General features: G+C 32.2%; 2 protein-coding genes across 2 annotated transcripts; both read right to left on the bottom strand.

Annotated features, from left to right (window-relative positions):
• Window positions 1-2,754: 2,754 nt before the first annotated feature.
• LOC134687841 (uncharacterized) lies at window positions 2,755-7,213 on the bottom strand. Its single transcript, XM_063548300.1, has 3 exons — window positions 6,791-7,213; window positions 5,161-5,274; window positions 2,755-3,109 (listed from the first exon to the last, which is right to left on the bottom strand). Exons 1-3 carry the CDS (start codon window positions 7,211-7,213, stop codon window positions 2,903-2,905), a joined length of 744 nt encoding a protein of 247 aa, XP_063404370.1. The 3' UTR covers window positions 2,755-2,902.
• A 3,122-nt stretch (window positions 7,214-10,335) lies between these two features.
• Window positions 10,336-13,798, bottom strand: LOC134686185 (uncharacterized). The gene is made up of 2 exons (XM_063545859.1): window positions 12,529-13,798; window positions 10,336-10,636 (listed from the first exon to the last, which is right to left on the bottom strand). Exons 1-2 carry the CDS (start codon window positions 13,441-13,443, stop codon window positions 10,406-10,408), a joined length of 1,146 nt encoding a protein of 381 aa, XP_063401929.1. The 5' UTR covers window positions 13,444-13,798; the 3' UTR covers window positions 10,336-10,405.
• Window positions 13,799-14,049: the final 251 nt, after the last annotated feature.

Raw genomic sequence — 14,049 nt, 5'->3', positions numbered from 1 at the left:
AGTCAATAGTGGGGAGCTTGGTATATAAAATTTGATGTCCATATAAGAGACCTCACTAAATTTGTATCAAATGCACTTTACAATGTCTATTGTACCTGTTCCATTTCACATAATATATTTCTTTTCTTCTGTAGGATAGCAAGTGGTTTAAATATAAGACTGTTGAGAATGAATTGCATGCAAGTTTTTCCCTAAAAAGGCAAAAATCTTTGTTTCAGCCCATACTGCTTGTAAGAAAAGTTAATTGTAAGAGTCTTTTTGTGCTCAGATTTGTTGTATCATGTCACATGAGTATAGAAATGATAAAAAAGACACAAATTTTTATTTTTTATAGCCTCAATATGCATTTTTTAATGTAAATATGTGGCACGGCCTAAATTGACCCTAAATTTTTTCCAGTCTTACTTGGCCTAAGACCCTTTTAAACTAATATGATATGTTATTTGTAACTTTTCTTTCCATTTAAAGTACTTTAAATACATATGTAAGGATTATTTATAACCAAAAAGCTTCACAAATTTAAAATTGCTGGAAAATATTACATCTTTATGTAAGGCCCCCCTTCATTGAAAAACCTAAATTTTTAGGCGCGGGCTCATATAAATTTGACTTTTGAATAATTATGCCAAGTCTGATAAATCAAATGAGTACTCTATTGCTTTTAGTACATGATAAGTTATATATGAAGGCATTTAAAAAGATTTTTTTTGCAATATTTTAATTTTTAAAGCCCCAAATGTTGATAGTTGAAATTTTTCAATTTTAACGTCAAAATTTTACACGCAAAGATGAGTATAGAACTTAACTTAATGTCTATAATATACATCCTATTGTCATGAAACTTTGTAAGCAGTGTTATAATACATTAAACTTTGTTCATACCAAGTTTTTTTAAGATTTGTCAACTCTTTCTACCCTATTAGGTGAAATCTGTAAATATAGAAATTGTACTCTGGCAACTTCCCTAAATGATTTGATGGTGTCAACTTGTCAAATAGCATGAAACTAAAGGATTTAAACTTTTATTTTATAGAATTTCTGCAAAAATGACCAATTTTGGCATTTTATGGTCAAAATAGGCATTTTATAACTTTTCCAATATTGATGCATAAATGGCATACTGACTTTCTATCTGACAGGTTTTTATGTGTCAATATTGGTGTTTCTATTCCTTTATCTGCTTCTTTTACTTATTTATGAACTCTGAATCTACAGAAAAGAAGTTTATCTCAGATAAAATGTGCAAAGTGTGTTGTATAAATGACCCTTGTCTAACGCCTTGTTTGGATGAAGTCAATAGTGGGGAGCTTGGTATATAAAATTTGATGTCCATATAAGAGACCTCACTAAATTTGTATCAAATGCACTTTACAATGTCTATTGTACCTGTTCCATTTCACATAATATATTTCTTTTCTTCTGTAGGATAGCAAGTGGTTTAAATATAAGACTGTTGAGAATGAATTGCATGCAAGTTTTTCCCTAAAAAGGCAAAAATCTTTGTTTCAGCCCATACTGCTTGTAAGAAAAGTTAATTGTAAGAGTCTTTTTGTGCTCAGATTTGTTGTATCATGTCACATGAGTATAGAAATGATAAAAAAGACACAAATTTTTATTTTTTATAGCCTCAATATGCATTTTTTAATGTAAATATGTGGCACGGCCTAAATTGACCCTAAATTTTTTCCAGTCTTACTTGGCCTAAGACCCTTTTAAACTAATATGATATGTTATTTGTAACTTTTCTTTCCATTTAAAGTACTTTAAATACATATGTAAGGATTATTTATAACCAAAAAGCTTCACAAATTTAAAATTGCTGGAAAATATTACATCTTTATGTAAGGCCCCCCTTCATTGAAAAACCTAAATTTTTAGGCGCGGGCTCATATAAATTTGACTTTTGAATAATTATGCCAAGTCTGATAAATCAAATGAGTACTCTATTGCTTTTAGTACATGATAAGTTATATATGAAGGCATTTAAAAAGATTTTTTTTGCAATATTTTAATTTTTAAAGCCCCAAATGTTGATAGTTGAAATTTTTCAATTTTAACGTCAAAATTTTACACGCAAAGATGAGTATAGAACTTAACTTAATGTCTATAATATACATCCTATTGTCATGAAACTTTGTAAGCAGTGTTATAATACATTAAACTTTGTTCATACCAAGTTTTTTTAAGATTTGTCAACTCTTTCTACCCTATTAGGTCCGAGACCACCATTGTCGTCCCCTGATTTTCGTTGTTCACAAATATAGTCCCTAGTGTTGACAGTGGGTTACTTGCCATTAATTTGTATACCCCTTCCAAATTTATTTCTCCATGTTCAATGCCTCAAATTGCAAGTAGGGGGATGAAATTACACTGTAAAAAAATTTGGGTCCAGAATTTTAAAGGAAAGTAGTGATTTGGTCCAGCTGAAAAAGGTTGAAAATGAGCACTTCGGAAGCTGTCAAAAGATTTCAAGACGCCCTAAACATAAAATTGTCCATATTTTGAGTTAGAGGCGATGAAGTTTTCTATAAATTTGATATGATTTGTCCCAAAAGTAGTACAACACACTGTAAAAGTTTCTTTGAGAAAGCGCAGGTGGGATTTTTTTTATTTTCATTTATGTTCTAAAAGAAATGCACTACGAATTAATTGTGTTCTCGGACCAAGTATTAACTATGTATGACAATCCCTTAGTTTTCATACAAGTTCATATATATAAATTACATTTTTGATACAGATTCTAAGTAAGCTAGTTCTTAGAAATAGAGTACATATAGTACAATAAACCACCAACAAGCAGTGATCTTGATCTTAGACTATTAACAATAAAATAAACAAGTAGCTTTATATTTAATAATGTATATGTTCGTCGTTTATCTAATATTCTGTTTAATACTTGTGTTTATAAAATACGATGAGCTCTTGTAAACCCAGGTGACTTATAAATGGACTTGAATCCATAGTACTTTTTCTTCTTTTCGGGTAAATCAGAGTTTTTCATATGCTCCCTCTCGTAAACGAATCTCTTAACAGGTTCATGTCTTTCCATGTAGTCGTCCATTTTATTCCATCCTCCACCAACCGTGACTATGTAATCTTCATATTTTGTCTGAAGCAATAACAATAAAAACATAAGTTTTCGTTAAGGGGTCATTTAAAGGCGACAGTCTAATAAAATTGTTTTAAATTAATCAAGACTAATACATATTTTACACTTTGATTTGCATTCAGGATTGATTTAGAAATCGTCTCTAAAATATACAACAGAGACAAAGGAATCATTGAAATCATATGCATTTGATATATACCATACGATTTCAATTTTATCCTTTTAAGCCTGTTTTTTCTCTCTGAAAGGTGAATGAGTTGCCCATTGTTGAAATTGGTATGATGGCCTATAGTTGCGTACGTGCACGTCTGATGGTGGGATAAATAGTTGTCAAATTGACAATGGTACAACATCTTATATCTTATAAAGATAATTAAATTTAAAAGGTCATAACTAATGTATCTTTACGTGCACTTAACATTGGTTTGATGCTTTTACTTTTTTCGTCGAGAACGGTTTATATTACTGATCTTTAGAAGTAAGAAAGACATTTAACCGTCGTATTAAATGTATTAGTGATACTAAAAAATGATACAGACAGGAAGCAGTAGCACACGTCCGAAACGAGAGAATAACATATTACGACTAACATAGAGTACTTGAAAGAAAAAGGAGGCAGAAGATACACGGCGACTTAAAATAAACATGATTTGGAAAACAGTAAATAATATTTTAGTCGGAAAAATTATAAACAGTAACAAGAATGTGTCCTAAATACACGGATCCCCCACTCGCAGTATCATTTTCCATGTTCAATGGACCGTAAAATTGGGAAGAAAATCTAATTTGGCATTAAAAGTAGAAAGATCATACCATATGGAACATGTGTACTAAGTTTCAAGTTGTTAGGTCATCAACTTCATTAAAAACTACCTTGACCAAAAACTTTAACCTGAAACTCCCACTTTCATTTTCTATGTTCAGTGGACCGCGAAATTGGGGTCAAAAGTCTAATTTGGCTTTAAAATTAGAAAGATCATATCATAAGCAACAAGTGTACTAAGTTTCAAGTTGATTGGACTTCAGCTTCACCAAAAACTACCTTGACCAAAAACTTTAACCTGAAACTCGCACTTTCATTTTTTATGTTAAGTGGACCGTGAAATTGGGGTCAAATGTCTAATTTGGCTTTAAAATTAGAAAGATCATATCATAAGCAACAGTTGTACTAAGTTTTAAATTGATTGGACTTCAGCTTCATCAAAAACTACCTCGACCAAAAACTTTAACCTGGAGTGGGACAAACGAACGGACGAACGGACGAACAGAGGCACAGACCAGAAAACATAATGCCCCTCTACTATTTAGGTGGGGCATAAAAATCGTACTTTTTAGAAAATTTGTTGCATCTGGTGCAAGAAAATTGGTATCGTTAATTTCATTACTACCACTGGGCCGATGCCTCTGCTGTTGGACTTTATTACCCCGAGGGTATCACCAGCCCAGTAGCCAGTACTTCGGTACTGGCATGAAAATACGCGGATTTTTTTGAGTTATTAAAATTTGCTGTTACAAAAATTAGAACTTATTATAAATTAAGGAATGTATCTCCCTCATGCAAAGCTGATTCCTTTCACGGATTTGGCTATACTTTTTGGACCCTTTGGATTATAGATCTTCATATTTAATATAAGCTTTGGATTTCAAATGTTTTGGCCACGAGCATCACTGAAGTGACATGTATTGTCGAAATGCGCATCTGGTGCAAGAACATTGGTACCGTTAATTTAATCAGAACAATAAGGAATATTTTTGAGTTGCTATTCGGATAACTCAGTATATTGACGTGTACAAGAAAATTTTGAACAATCTGATAACAGACTAAACAGAAAAAGAATTATCTGAACATTTTTGATTTGACCGCAGTAGTTAAGTCTTAACATTAACTTTTAAAAAAACTTAGATTGTCTTTATTTCTCATTGATCAACCTTTTCGATCTGTACAGATCGACAGTTGAACAATTAATGTGGTCATCTATGATAGTGTTGGTTTCTTTTCATACTAATTTAGAAATCATTTAAGTTGTTGTCTCGTGATTTTTTTTTCTTACCTGCTTTACCTTTGGTTTAGGGAAGACATCGATGACACGACGTTCAATCAAAAATGGTTTTGGCTCAATTATTTCAACAGGTTGTCTCAGATCTATACAGTACTCTAAATGTTCCTACAAATTAAATTGTTTTAAAGTTGGATGAAAAAATAAATAAAGTAGTACACTAAGCATAGACTTTGTGAACATATATTTCTTTGAAATATGATAGTGCCACAATAAAACATTAAAAACTATCATAAATTAAGGAATGCATCTCCCTCATGCAAAGCTCTGATTCCTTTCACGGATTTGGCTGTACTTTTTGGAACTTTTGGATTAGAGCTCTTCATCTTTTATATAAGCTATGTATTTTACATATTTTAGCCACGAGCATCACTGAAGAGACATGTATTGTCGAAATGCGCATCTGGTGCAATAAAATTGGTACCGTTAATGTTATTAACAATATTGCACGCTTATCTTTTCAAAAGTAATAAGCCATTGATTTATAAAGAAAAGCATGTGTTAATTATACTAGTATGTCAACCATGGAATTATTTTTTGTATATTCAGAGGATAAATATACCCCATTGAAATTTTAACCTTACTTGGTACATGTGTTTTCTTATGTAGAACATGGTGGGTTAAACCTCGTTTTATGTTATTTATGGCCAGTGTTATATTATAGTTAGTTTCTGTGTGTGTTACATTTAAACGTTGTGTTTCCGTGTGTCGTTTGTTTTCTCTTATTTTTGAGTGTGCATTCACATTTCTATAAGACGTGTCACGGTACTTAACTATCCCAAATTCATGTATTTCGTTTTGATGTGATATTTTTGTGTTTCTCATAGGATTTTGTCTAATGCTTAGTCCGTTTCTGTGTGTGTTACATTTTAATGGTGTGTTGTTGTTCTCCTCTTATATTTAATTCGTTTTCCTAAGTTTATGTTTGTTACCCCGATTTTTTTGTCCATGTATTTATGAGTTTTGAACAGCGGTATACTACTGTTGCCTTTATTTATTGCTGCGAAACCTCTCATTTTTATGACAGTCGCTTCAAATTCCAATAAAATGACAAGGATGTGTGAACAAAACAATCAGTCGAAATAAATATGTTTATTATACCGAAATGTACATTAAAGCATATTCTGTTTAAAAGAATGTATTGGTTTTTGCATAATGAAATGATGTTTGCCTTTTTTTTCTTTTTTTAAATCAAACAGACAATAGTAATATGCTACCATAAAAATATGAAAATGTTTAAAGATATTACATTCAATGATAGTTGACATCCACAAACTTGGTAAAATAAAAAGGAAGTTATGATGACCGTCTTACAGTGCATTATAAGAAACACTTGCTTCAAAATTCGAATGCATAACAAAATACAATATAAAGATACATGATTTAAACTGGATGAACAACACAATCTAATCATTGTTTTTTGATAATTGTGCGATTAAGTTTTTACTCGTTAAAGTTAATCATATAATTAAAAGGTTGAACAACAAGTTGTTGAAATTATCATCTCGAAAATAATAAATAGATCTTATGCAAAGTCATTTTATTCAGGATGACGTTTGAAAATGAGAGTTAATATTGTTTGATTTATATTTGTTTGATCTTTTTCAAAGAAATAAAACGTTACCTCTTTATTTGATATTGGTGGTGGTGGCGGCGGTGATGGTGTTGGTGGTAGCGGTGTCGTGGGAATGTACCTTGATAATAGTATCACATAATTTGTGGTCATCTGACAACCGACATCGCACGTTGATTGCGACGACCAGGGTGGCGGCGACGGAGGTGGTGATGGTGGCGGTATTGGTGTCAAAGGACATTTTGGTGCTGATAGTAGTATCTCGTATGTTGTGTTCACCTGACAACCGACGCTTCGGGGTGATTTACGTTGAACAACATATTCATGCCGAGAGTCTACATATTCTAGACTTTGAAAAGTCTCTTCATCGACTGATTGTTCTATCGTAACATACCCAATAGGTTTCCTATCTCGAAAGCTATTTCTAACAACGAATTTAACATGTGTTTCTTCATCATGTTCATGTCCTGGCATTTTTTACTCTACTCTTTTGTATCTCTGAATACTAAATCCGTCCGTGATAGATATTTTCTTCGGTAACAATCATTGAATAGCCAATTGTATGTTTAACATAAACTGTCACACCCAACTAATCAGATTCATAACAAAAATTCAAACAGTCATAAATTTACATACATTCTTAGCAAAACCCCATGTCACAATTAGTGCTTTACGCGTTTATTGTTGAATTAATGTACAGCTGGTTATATTTTTTTTATATCTTATAATTTGATCTTTCTATTATATTGTTTAATTGCGTGAGGTGATCTTTTAAATGTTCAGAATCATAACCGTTTCAATTGATGATGTTATAATACTGGTCCTATTATTTAACTTATTTTAAAATCTGCTTGATAATTTGTTTGACAATTTACTATAATAATAGTATCTGTATTCAAATACACATGCAAGATACTATACATTATATGCTATCAATTTCTTGTAACTATGACTTATATATAACTCCTTGATATGCAGAGGTTACTACGACATTCGGGATTTCTTTATTGATCAGCAAGATTTAGAAATGACTATCACTTTAGAACCTTCCGTTCAATGACTTTGTTGTATGCAGTTGCCCTGTTGTACGGAAGAGAGAATAGAAAAAAAATACTCACACATATCGTAACTAATGCGATGTATGCACTTCATATGCAGGTGTCTTTTGAATAACACGCCGATTTGCTGTTGAAAATCATTCCCATCAAATATTTTACACAAATTGTCATAATATCAAAATAAATCATCAAACATTTTTTTTAATTTCATTTGAATCACATTACTGTTGCTGACAAAGTTTGATATATCATGCAGTGAAAAAACCAACCGTATGAAAATCGGAACGAGGACAAGGCATGATTTTACACTTATGCATTTCAATTCCTGAACTGAAAAAAATGTAAGCAGTTTCGGAAAAAATAATATTTATCACTAACCTAATTTGAAGCAAATATTGAAATTCTTCAAGAAAAAACCCAACTAGAACCCATACATTTGATTCTAATATCAAATCCTCATTGACTAATAATTTGAATACCACAATAAACATGAAAAAGTATAGAGATTTTTAAAACAGAAATTGATCCCATAGAGGGGTTAAAGGGAACTGTTGTCTCAAGGGTATTTTTACCTGCAACAACAGCGGCAAAGTAGGTCTACTTATATTGCCGTTCCAGTCCGTCCGAAACATCTTTTGTACGAATAAAATTATTTAAGCTTTTATGGAGGTTACTGATGTTGTATTTGTTTATCCTGTTGAGGTTTTCACAATCAGCGACGAATTACTTCCTGTCTGCCAATAGTTTTTTTAAAACTCGCTGTACAAGAATACCCTTTTCTTCGAAACTATGGAAGATCAAATGGGTCAGTCGCATTCAATAGCAAGTCCAAACCCTGTGCTGATCTTGTTAGCAAATATTATAAAAGAGAGAGGCGAAATATACCAAACTAATAAAAAAAAAGGATATAACTGAGGCTTCAAAATGTAAAGACTTCAATTTATGTATTTTTTCAGAATTCACTAATGGCACTTTTAAAATAAATGGAACTAGTTTAAACTTTGAAATTAATTTCCCCATATACCAAAATTGAAATGGTTTAAATATTACCCGTACGTGTATGTATGTTTAAATGAATTGACGAAAAGGAACCCTTAAAGTAAAGTAAAAAACAAATAATCTAAATATGAAAAGGATATAAACATATTATTACAGGGAAATTGGTTACAAGATACCATGGTATGTAGATGGTTAAAAGGGTATCCGATGCGATCTTTCTATCTCACTTACTTCAAATACTCAAATACACATTGTGTTTGGATTCACACAAACGATACCTAACGAATTTGGGGATGGTCTTAACTTAAAATAAATGAAATGAAAAGTGTATGACAGCAACGAATATGAAATATCTTACTAGAATTTTATGATACAGATTTGTATTTCGAAAGGGGATTGTTGACTCAATAATCATGGTAATGGCATTTGTATATAAACAAGTTTAAAAGTTATAAAAAAGTATGATGTTAAAGAGTATTTTAAACTGAAAATTCTGAAAAAACTTGCAAATACGGCTAAAGAAATTTATGCCTTAGTGTTTAAAACAACATTTTTTTAATACGTTTCTGAGAGGTAAACTATCAATATTATTTTTTTGTCATACCAAAAAATCTGGCTACTAGACTGTTAATACTCTCGGGTGAGAAACGTCTACTCGCAGTGCCATTTTTATGCAATAAGTTATATTTTACGTTTGACCTTTGTAGCCTATATGGTACAATTTTTGGCTTTATTGAAACGTTCAATTGTAGTGTATTTCAATTGTTTGATAGAGTTGTCTCTTTAGAAGAGCAATTTACATTTTTGGCTTGAGAGTTATAATCAATGTGTATTGCTCTGTTAAATTTATGAGTGTCCTAAATATTATGTCTTATTGTAAATAATGTTTTAATCGGCATTAAATGAAAATTATATTTAGCATTATTATCAAAAGATCACAAGAAAGAATAACGAAGCTTGCTAACATATAGTTTGAAAAACTTTGATGAAATAAATTTACATTGAGAAAGGAATTTTAATTGAAAAACTCGAATATTAAAATCAAGCACAGAAATGTCTCGCCTACCGAATACTATTGGCTCAAGTGCTGGACAATTTGCTTACTCTTCCGTAGCACTTTGATATCTATCCCATTTTTTGTTGGGGTTCGTGTGGCTTTGTCTTTGGTTTTCTATGTTGTGTTTTTTAAACTATTATTTTTATTTTTGGCTTTTGATTTTTTTATCCATGGCATTGTCAGTTTATTTTCGATTTTTAAGTTTGACTGTCCCTCTGGTATCTTTCAGCCCTCTAAAATAGATAACATTAATAACACTATGATTTCTGCCAAAAGATGAGAACTGTTCGTTACATTTAATATCTAGGAGAATAAATGCGAAAACAGATCACACCAGAAAAACATAAAACATGTTAAAAAAACTCAGAGGCTAACCCTAATATAAATACATATTTATTTAAACATCTATTTTTAATACAACTATATCAGTATAAGTATGATATTTTTGAGACTGTGAACACAGTGATTATGGCACACTACTCTAGAGGACTAACAAGCATCAATCCAGATTGAAGACTATTAACCAAAAAAGTTAATTATAACCTTAAACAACTATCCGTCATTTGTTAACTTCCTGAAAAATGTTTTCGATTTATAAAAATGATATGGGTTCTTATATTGAGGGTACTTATAAATGGATTTGAATCCATAGTACTTTTTCTTATTTTCTCGTAATTCAGAGTTTTTTAAATGCTCTCTTCCATAAACGAATCCCTGTACAGGGTCATGTCTTTCCATGTAGTCGTCCATTATATTCCATCCTCCACCAACTGTGACTATTTGCTAAAATAATGACTGATAGTATTAGTAGTCGTAACTGATGGTAAATTTGAAATCAGTAATTGACTTTCAACAGAACTATTTAATGGATCATGTTCGTCAAAACCAGATGCAAAGTAAGCGTAAAAAATTTGGTTATCCATCAGACATTTGTTTTATAAAATAATTCATGGGTTCAGGTTTTAAGTCAATGTATTACATCATAAAGTCATAAACATCTAAAAGTCATAGCTTTATGTTTTATGTTTTGTTTTTAATGATAACGCCGTTGAATTTTCCCGTTTGAATTGTTTCACATTATGCCCGAGAACACAGTTATTTCGTAGTGCATTTCTTTCTGACACATATCTATCGTGTTCGACTTAAAAAAAGGCAGATCACAGACAAACTTGGTACTGGCCAGAAAATTCGATAAAATACAAAAAAAGGTATATTTTCTAACAATTTAGAATGTTGTTCAAATGAACAGATAGATAGCAACTACTGCACAGTCTGAACACAGCCCAATATATTTTAATTTATTGAAAGCGGTTTTTATAAACCATTTTAAACAAGTGAAACTGCGAGCTACTGCTCACTGATGATACCCCCGCCGCAAGTGGATAATATTAATAGTGTAAACATATGCAAGTGTTCAGTAAACAGGAAGTTGTCGAGTGATGAATCTGAAAACGCATCACACGGTATAGCTGACTTATATAAATCCTGAAACCAAATTTCAGAAATCCTTGTATTGTACTTGGCTATCATGTGTAAAATCATACCAGTGTTCGGTAAACAGGAAGTCGATGAATGATGAATCTGAAAACACATCACACAGTATGGCTGACATATATAAATGTTGATACCAAATTACAGAAAGGGTGGATGTGTAGTTCCTGAGAAAAATGTGACGAAAGTTTCATGGGACGGACTGACTGACGGACGGACGGACTGACAGACATAGGTAAAACAGTATATCCCCCTTTTTTGAAAGCGGGGGTATAATTAACCGCAACAGATGTATCTAAAAGTTGACGTACATTTTACGGACGCAATCAAGAGTTGGTTGACCGTTATGGAATAACCGTTTGACAAATAATCTCCGATATGTTCGTTACGTCGTAACTACAATCCCCTTCCCTTTCATGAATGTGACCTACCGAATTAAGACTATTTACCGGATTTGTTATCACATAAGCAACACGACAGATGCCACATGTGGAGCAGGATCTGTTCACCCTTCCGGGGCACCTGAGATCACCCCTAGGTTTTGGTGAGGTTCGTGTTGCTTATTCTTTAGTTTTCTATGTTGTGTCATGTGTACTATTGCTTGTCTGTTTTTCTTTTTCATTTTTAGCCATGGCGTTGTCAGTTTGTTTTCGATTTATAAGTTTGACTGTCCCTCTGGTATACTTTAGTCCTCTTTTACTGACAAACTTTTGTAAGTACTTGTATTGTCTTTTAAGATCTGTTCAGATTAAAATGACCGTTTATATTCAATTTCGCTCACTAGTTTAACAATCCGGTTGATCTACAAAACGGTAGACTAAAAACTGCTTTTGAGTAAAACGAATCCCTTTCAAAAACCTAAATTGATTTTGAGTGCTCCGGAAGGGTTAGCAGATTGTGCTCAACTAGTACTGTTTTATGTGTTGATGACAAGCACATATTAGAAGAGATGCATCCGCCAATGCTACAATTGATGAAACAGGATGAGATTGATGCTTCATATACAACAGTTTGATCATATCCGCTGTCATATGTGACACATGTATCCCATGCAGAATCATAGCGCTTTATTCAATCAAATTTTGAAAATATTGTTGTAGATGTTTTCGTGATTCTATTTAAAAAAAGTGAAATCTGTTTTTATTTTACTTTTTGCATTTTTCTCTCATTTTTTTCTTTCTTACCTGTGGTTTAGATACAATGTTCGGTTTCAAACCGTCAAATGAATCTGGTTCAAATGATTCAAAAGATGATTCAGGTGATTCGCAAGGTGACTCTATTGTTTCTGTAGGTGGTTCTGCTGTGTCAGTAGTTGGGGTTGAATCTATATATTTCTGGCTTGCTTGTTTATGTGGGTATAATGATTCGAAATCGTTAATAATTATTACTTCAATGTTGTCCGGTGATTTGTTTCGCGATGGTAGCAGCGTTGATGGAGTCGAAGTTCTAGAAGAAGGTATGTCAAGCGGAGGTACCACTATCTCAGGTTCAGTTTGAGTTGGTTTATTTTGTTTTCCCCGTTTCGACTGCGACTGTATAACATAATGGGTTGTCATCTGACAAGAGACGTTGCGTGTTTGTGGACTTACATATTCCTGTTGAAAGTCTATATATTCCTGTCTTCGAAATTTGTTTTCATTATCTGCTGATTTTTTTGTATCATTCCTAAAAGGTTGCTTATTGCGTAACGGTATTCTCTTATTAGACAGCGATTGTAGGACGTAATGTGTTGTCATCTGACAACGAACGTCGCGGGTTGACGGATGTTGCATGTCATATGTAGGTAATTTTTTATTATCTACTACCTGTTCTTTCGTTACATATCCAATAGGTTTATTTCGATAGCTGTTCCTAGTAACATATTGAACACTTGTTTCTTCAGATTCTGACCGTAAAACAAACGTTTTCAGATCTTCGGAACTTGGTCTTCTAACTAGTTCTTCATCGTTAAAAGTTTTTACTAGTTTGTCACTAGAATGTATATCTTCTGTATCTGAATAAACATTGCGTCTTCTTCCTTCAGGAGAATATTGAACACGTGGTGAAACTTTAATTCTAGATGAACTCACCTTTCGCCTAGATCTCGAACGTTCAGCCATTTTCTCATTAACTTAAAGTGTAAATTGATTACAGCGAGACACATATGTTGATTGTTTCAGCTCAACTACATGACTTGTTCCGTTTATTGGTGTTTTGTTTTAACTGTTTATTTATATTTTGTTTGCTCTCACTTCATTAAGGTCATGTGTCTACTACAATGTATCTATATCAGCTCGTCAGTCTTTTGAACCTTGTCATCAATAAAATTACCTATTAAAACAATCCCAGCACGTTAAATGTTCACAGTGATTTTTATACACGTTTTAGTTATAATACCTACATGTATGTCCATCCGATGGGCAACGAATTCCCTAGTTTCGAGATTTGTAACGCACAAATTCAATGTTCGCGTATACTGTCAATTTTTCTATGTCATATCATTGAAATTGTAATGTTGAATATCCAAGTACACAAACCTTAAGAAAAATAAAAATGGTTACAAATTATTATTTACATATATTGAAAAGACTAAACGAATATGAATAGTTATTTAAATCTACATATTTATTGTTAAAATCAATGAAGATTATGGTTAGCTTTTTAAAAATTTAAAATTGGATCTTTATATTGGATTGTTTAATTGCGTGCAGTCATTGATTGTGAAG

The sequence above is a fragment of the Mytilus trossulus genome, chromosome 10, assembly GCF_036588685.1.
Source record: "Mytilus trossulus isolate FHL-02 chromosome 10, PNRI_Mtr1.1.1.hap1, whole genome shotgun sequence".
NCBI classification, from domain to species: Eukaryota; Metazoa; Mollusca; class Bivalvia; order Mytilida; family Mytilidae; genus Mytilus; species Mytilus trossulus.
The sequence above is the reverse complement of the archived record's forward strand: the minus strand, read 5'-3'. Positions and strand labels throughout refer to the sequence as shown.

What these genes read in the sequence shown, in the direction of transcription:
- LOC134686185 (XM_063545859.1), bottom strand. Translation starts at nt 13,443, where the DNA reads ATGGCTGAACGTTCGAGATCTAGGCGAAAGGTGAGTTCATCTAGAATT. An exon ending in ACATTGTATCTAAACCACAG is followed by an intron (nt 10,637 to 12,528) that starts GTAAGAAAGAAA and finishes TCATTATTTTAG; the next exon opens with CAAATAGTCACAGTTGGTGG.
- LOC134687841 (XM_063548300.1), bottom strand. Translation starts at nt 7,213, where the DNA reads ATGCCAGGACATGAACATGATGAAGAAACACATGTTAAATTCGTTGTT. An exon ending in CACCAATATCAAATAAAGAG is followed by an intron (nt 5,275 to 6,790) that starts GTAACGTTTTAT and finishes TTTAATTTGTAG; the next exon opens with GAACATTTAGAGTACTGTAT. An exon ending in CTAAACCAAAGGTAAAGCAG is followed by an intron (nt 3,110 to 5,160) that starts GTAAGAAAAAAA and finishes TTATTGCTTCAG; the next exon opens with ACAAAATATGAAGATTACAT.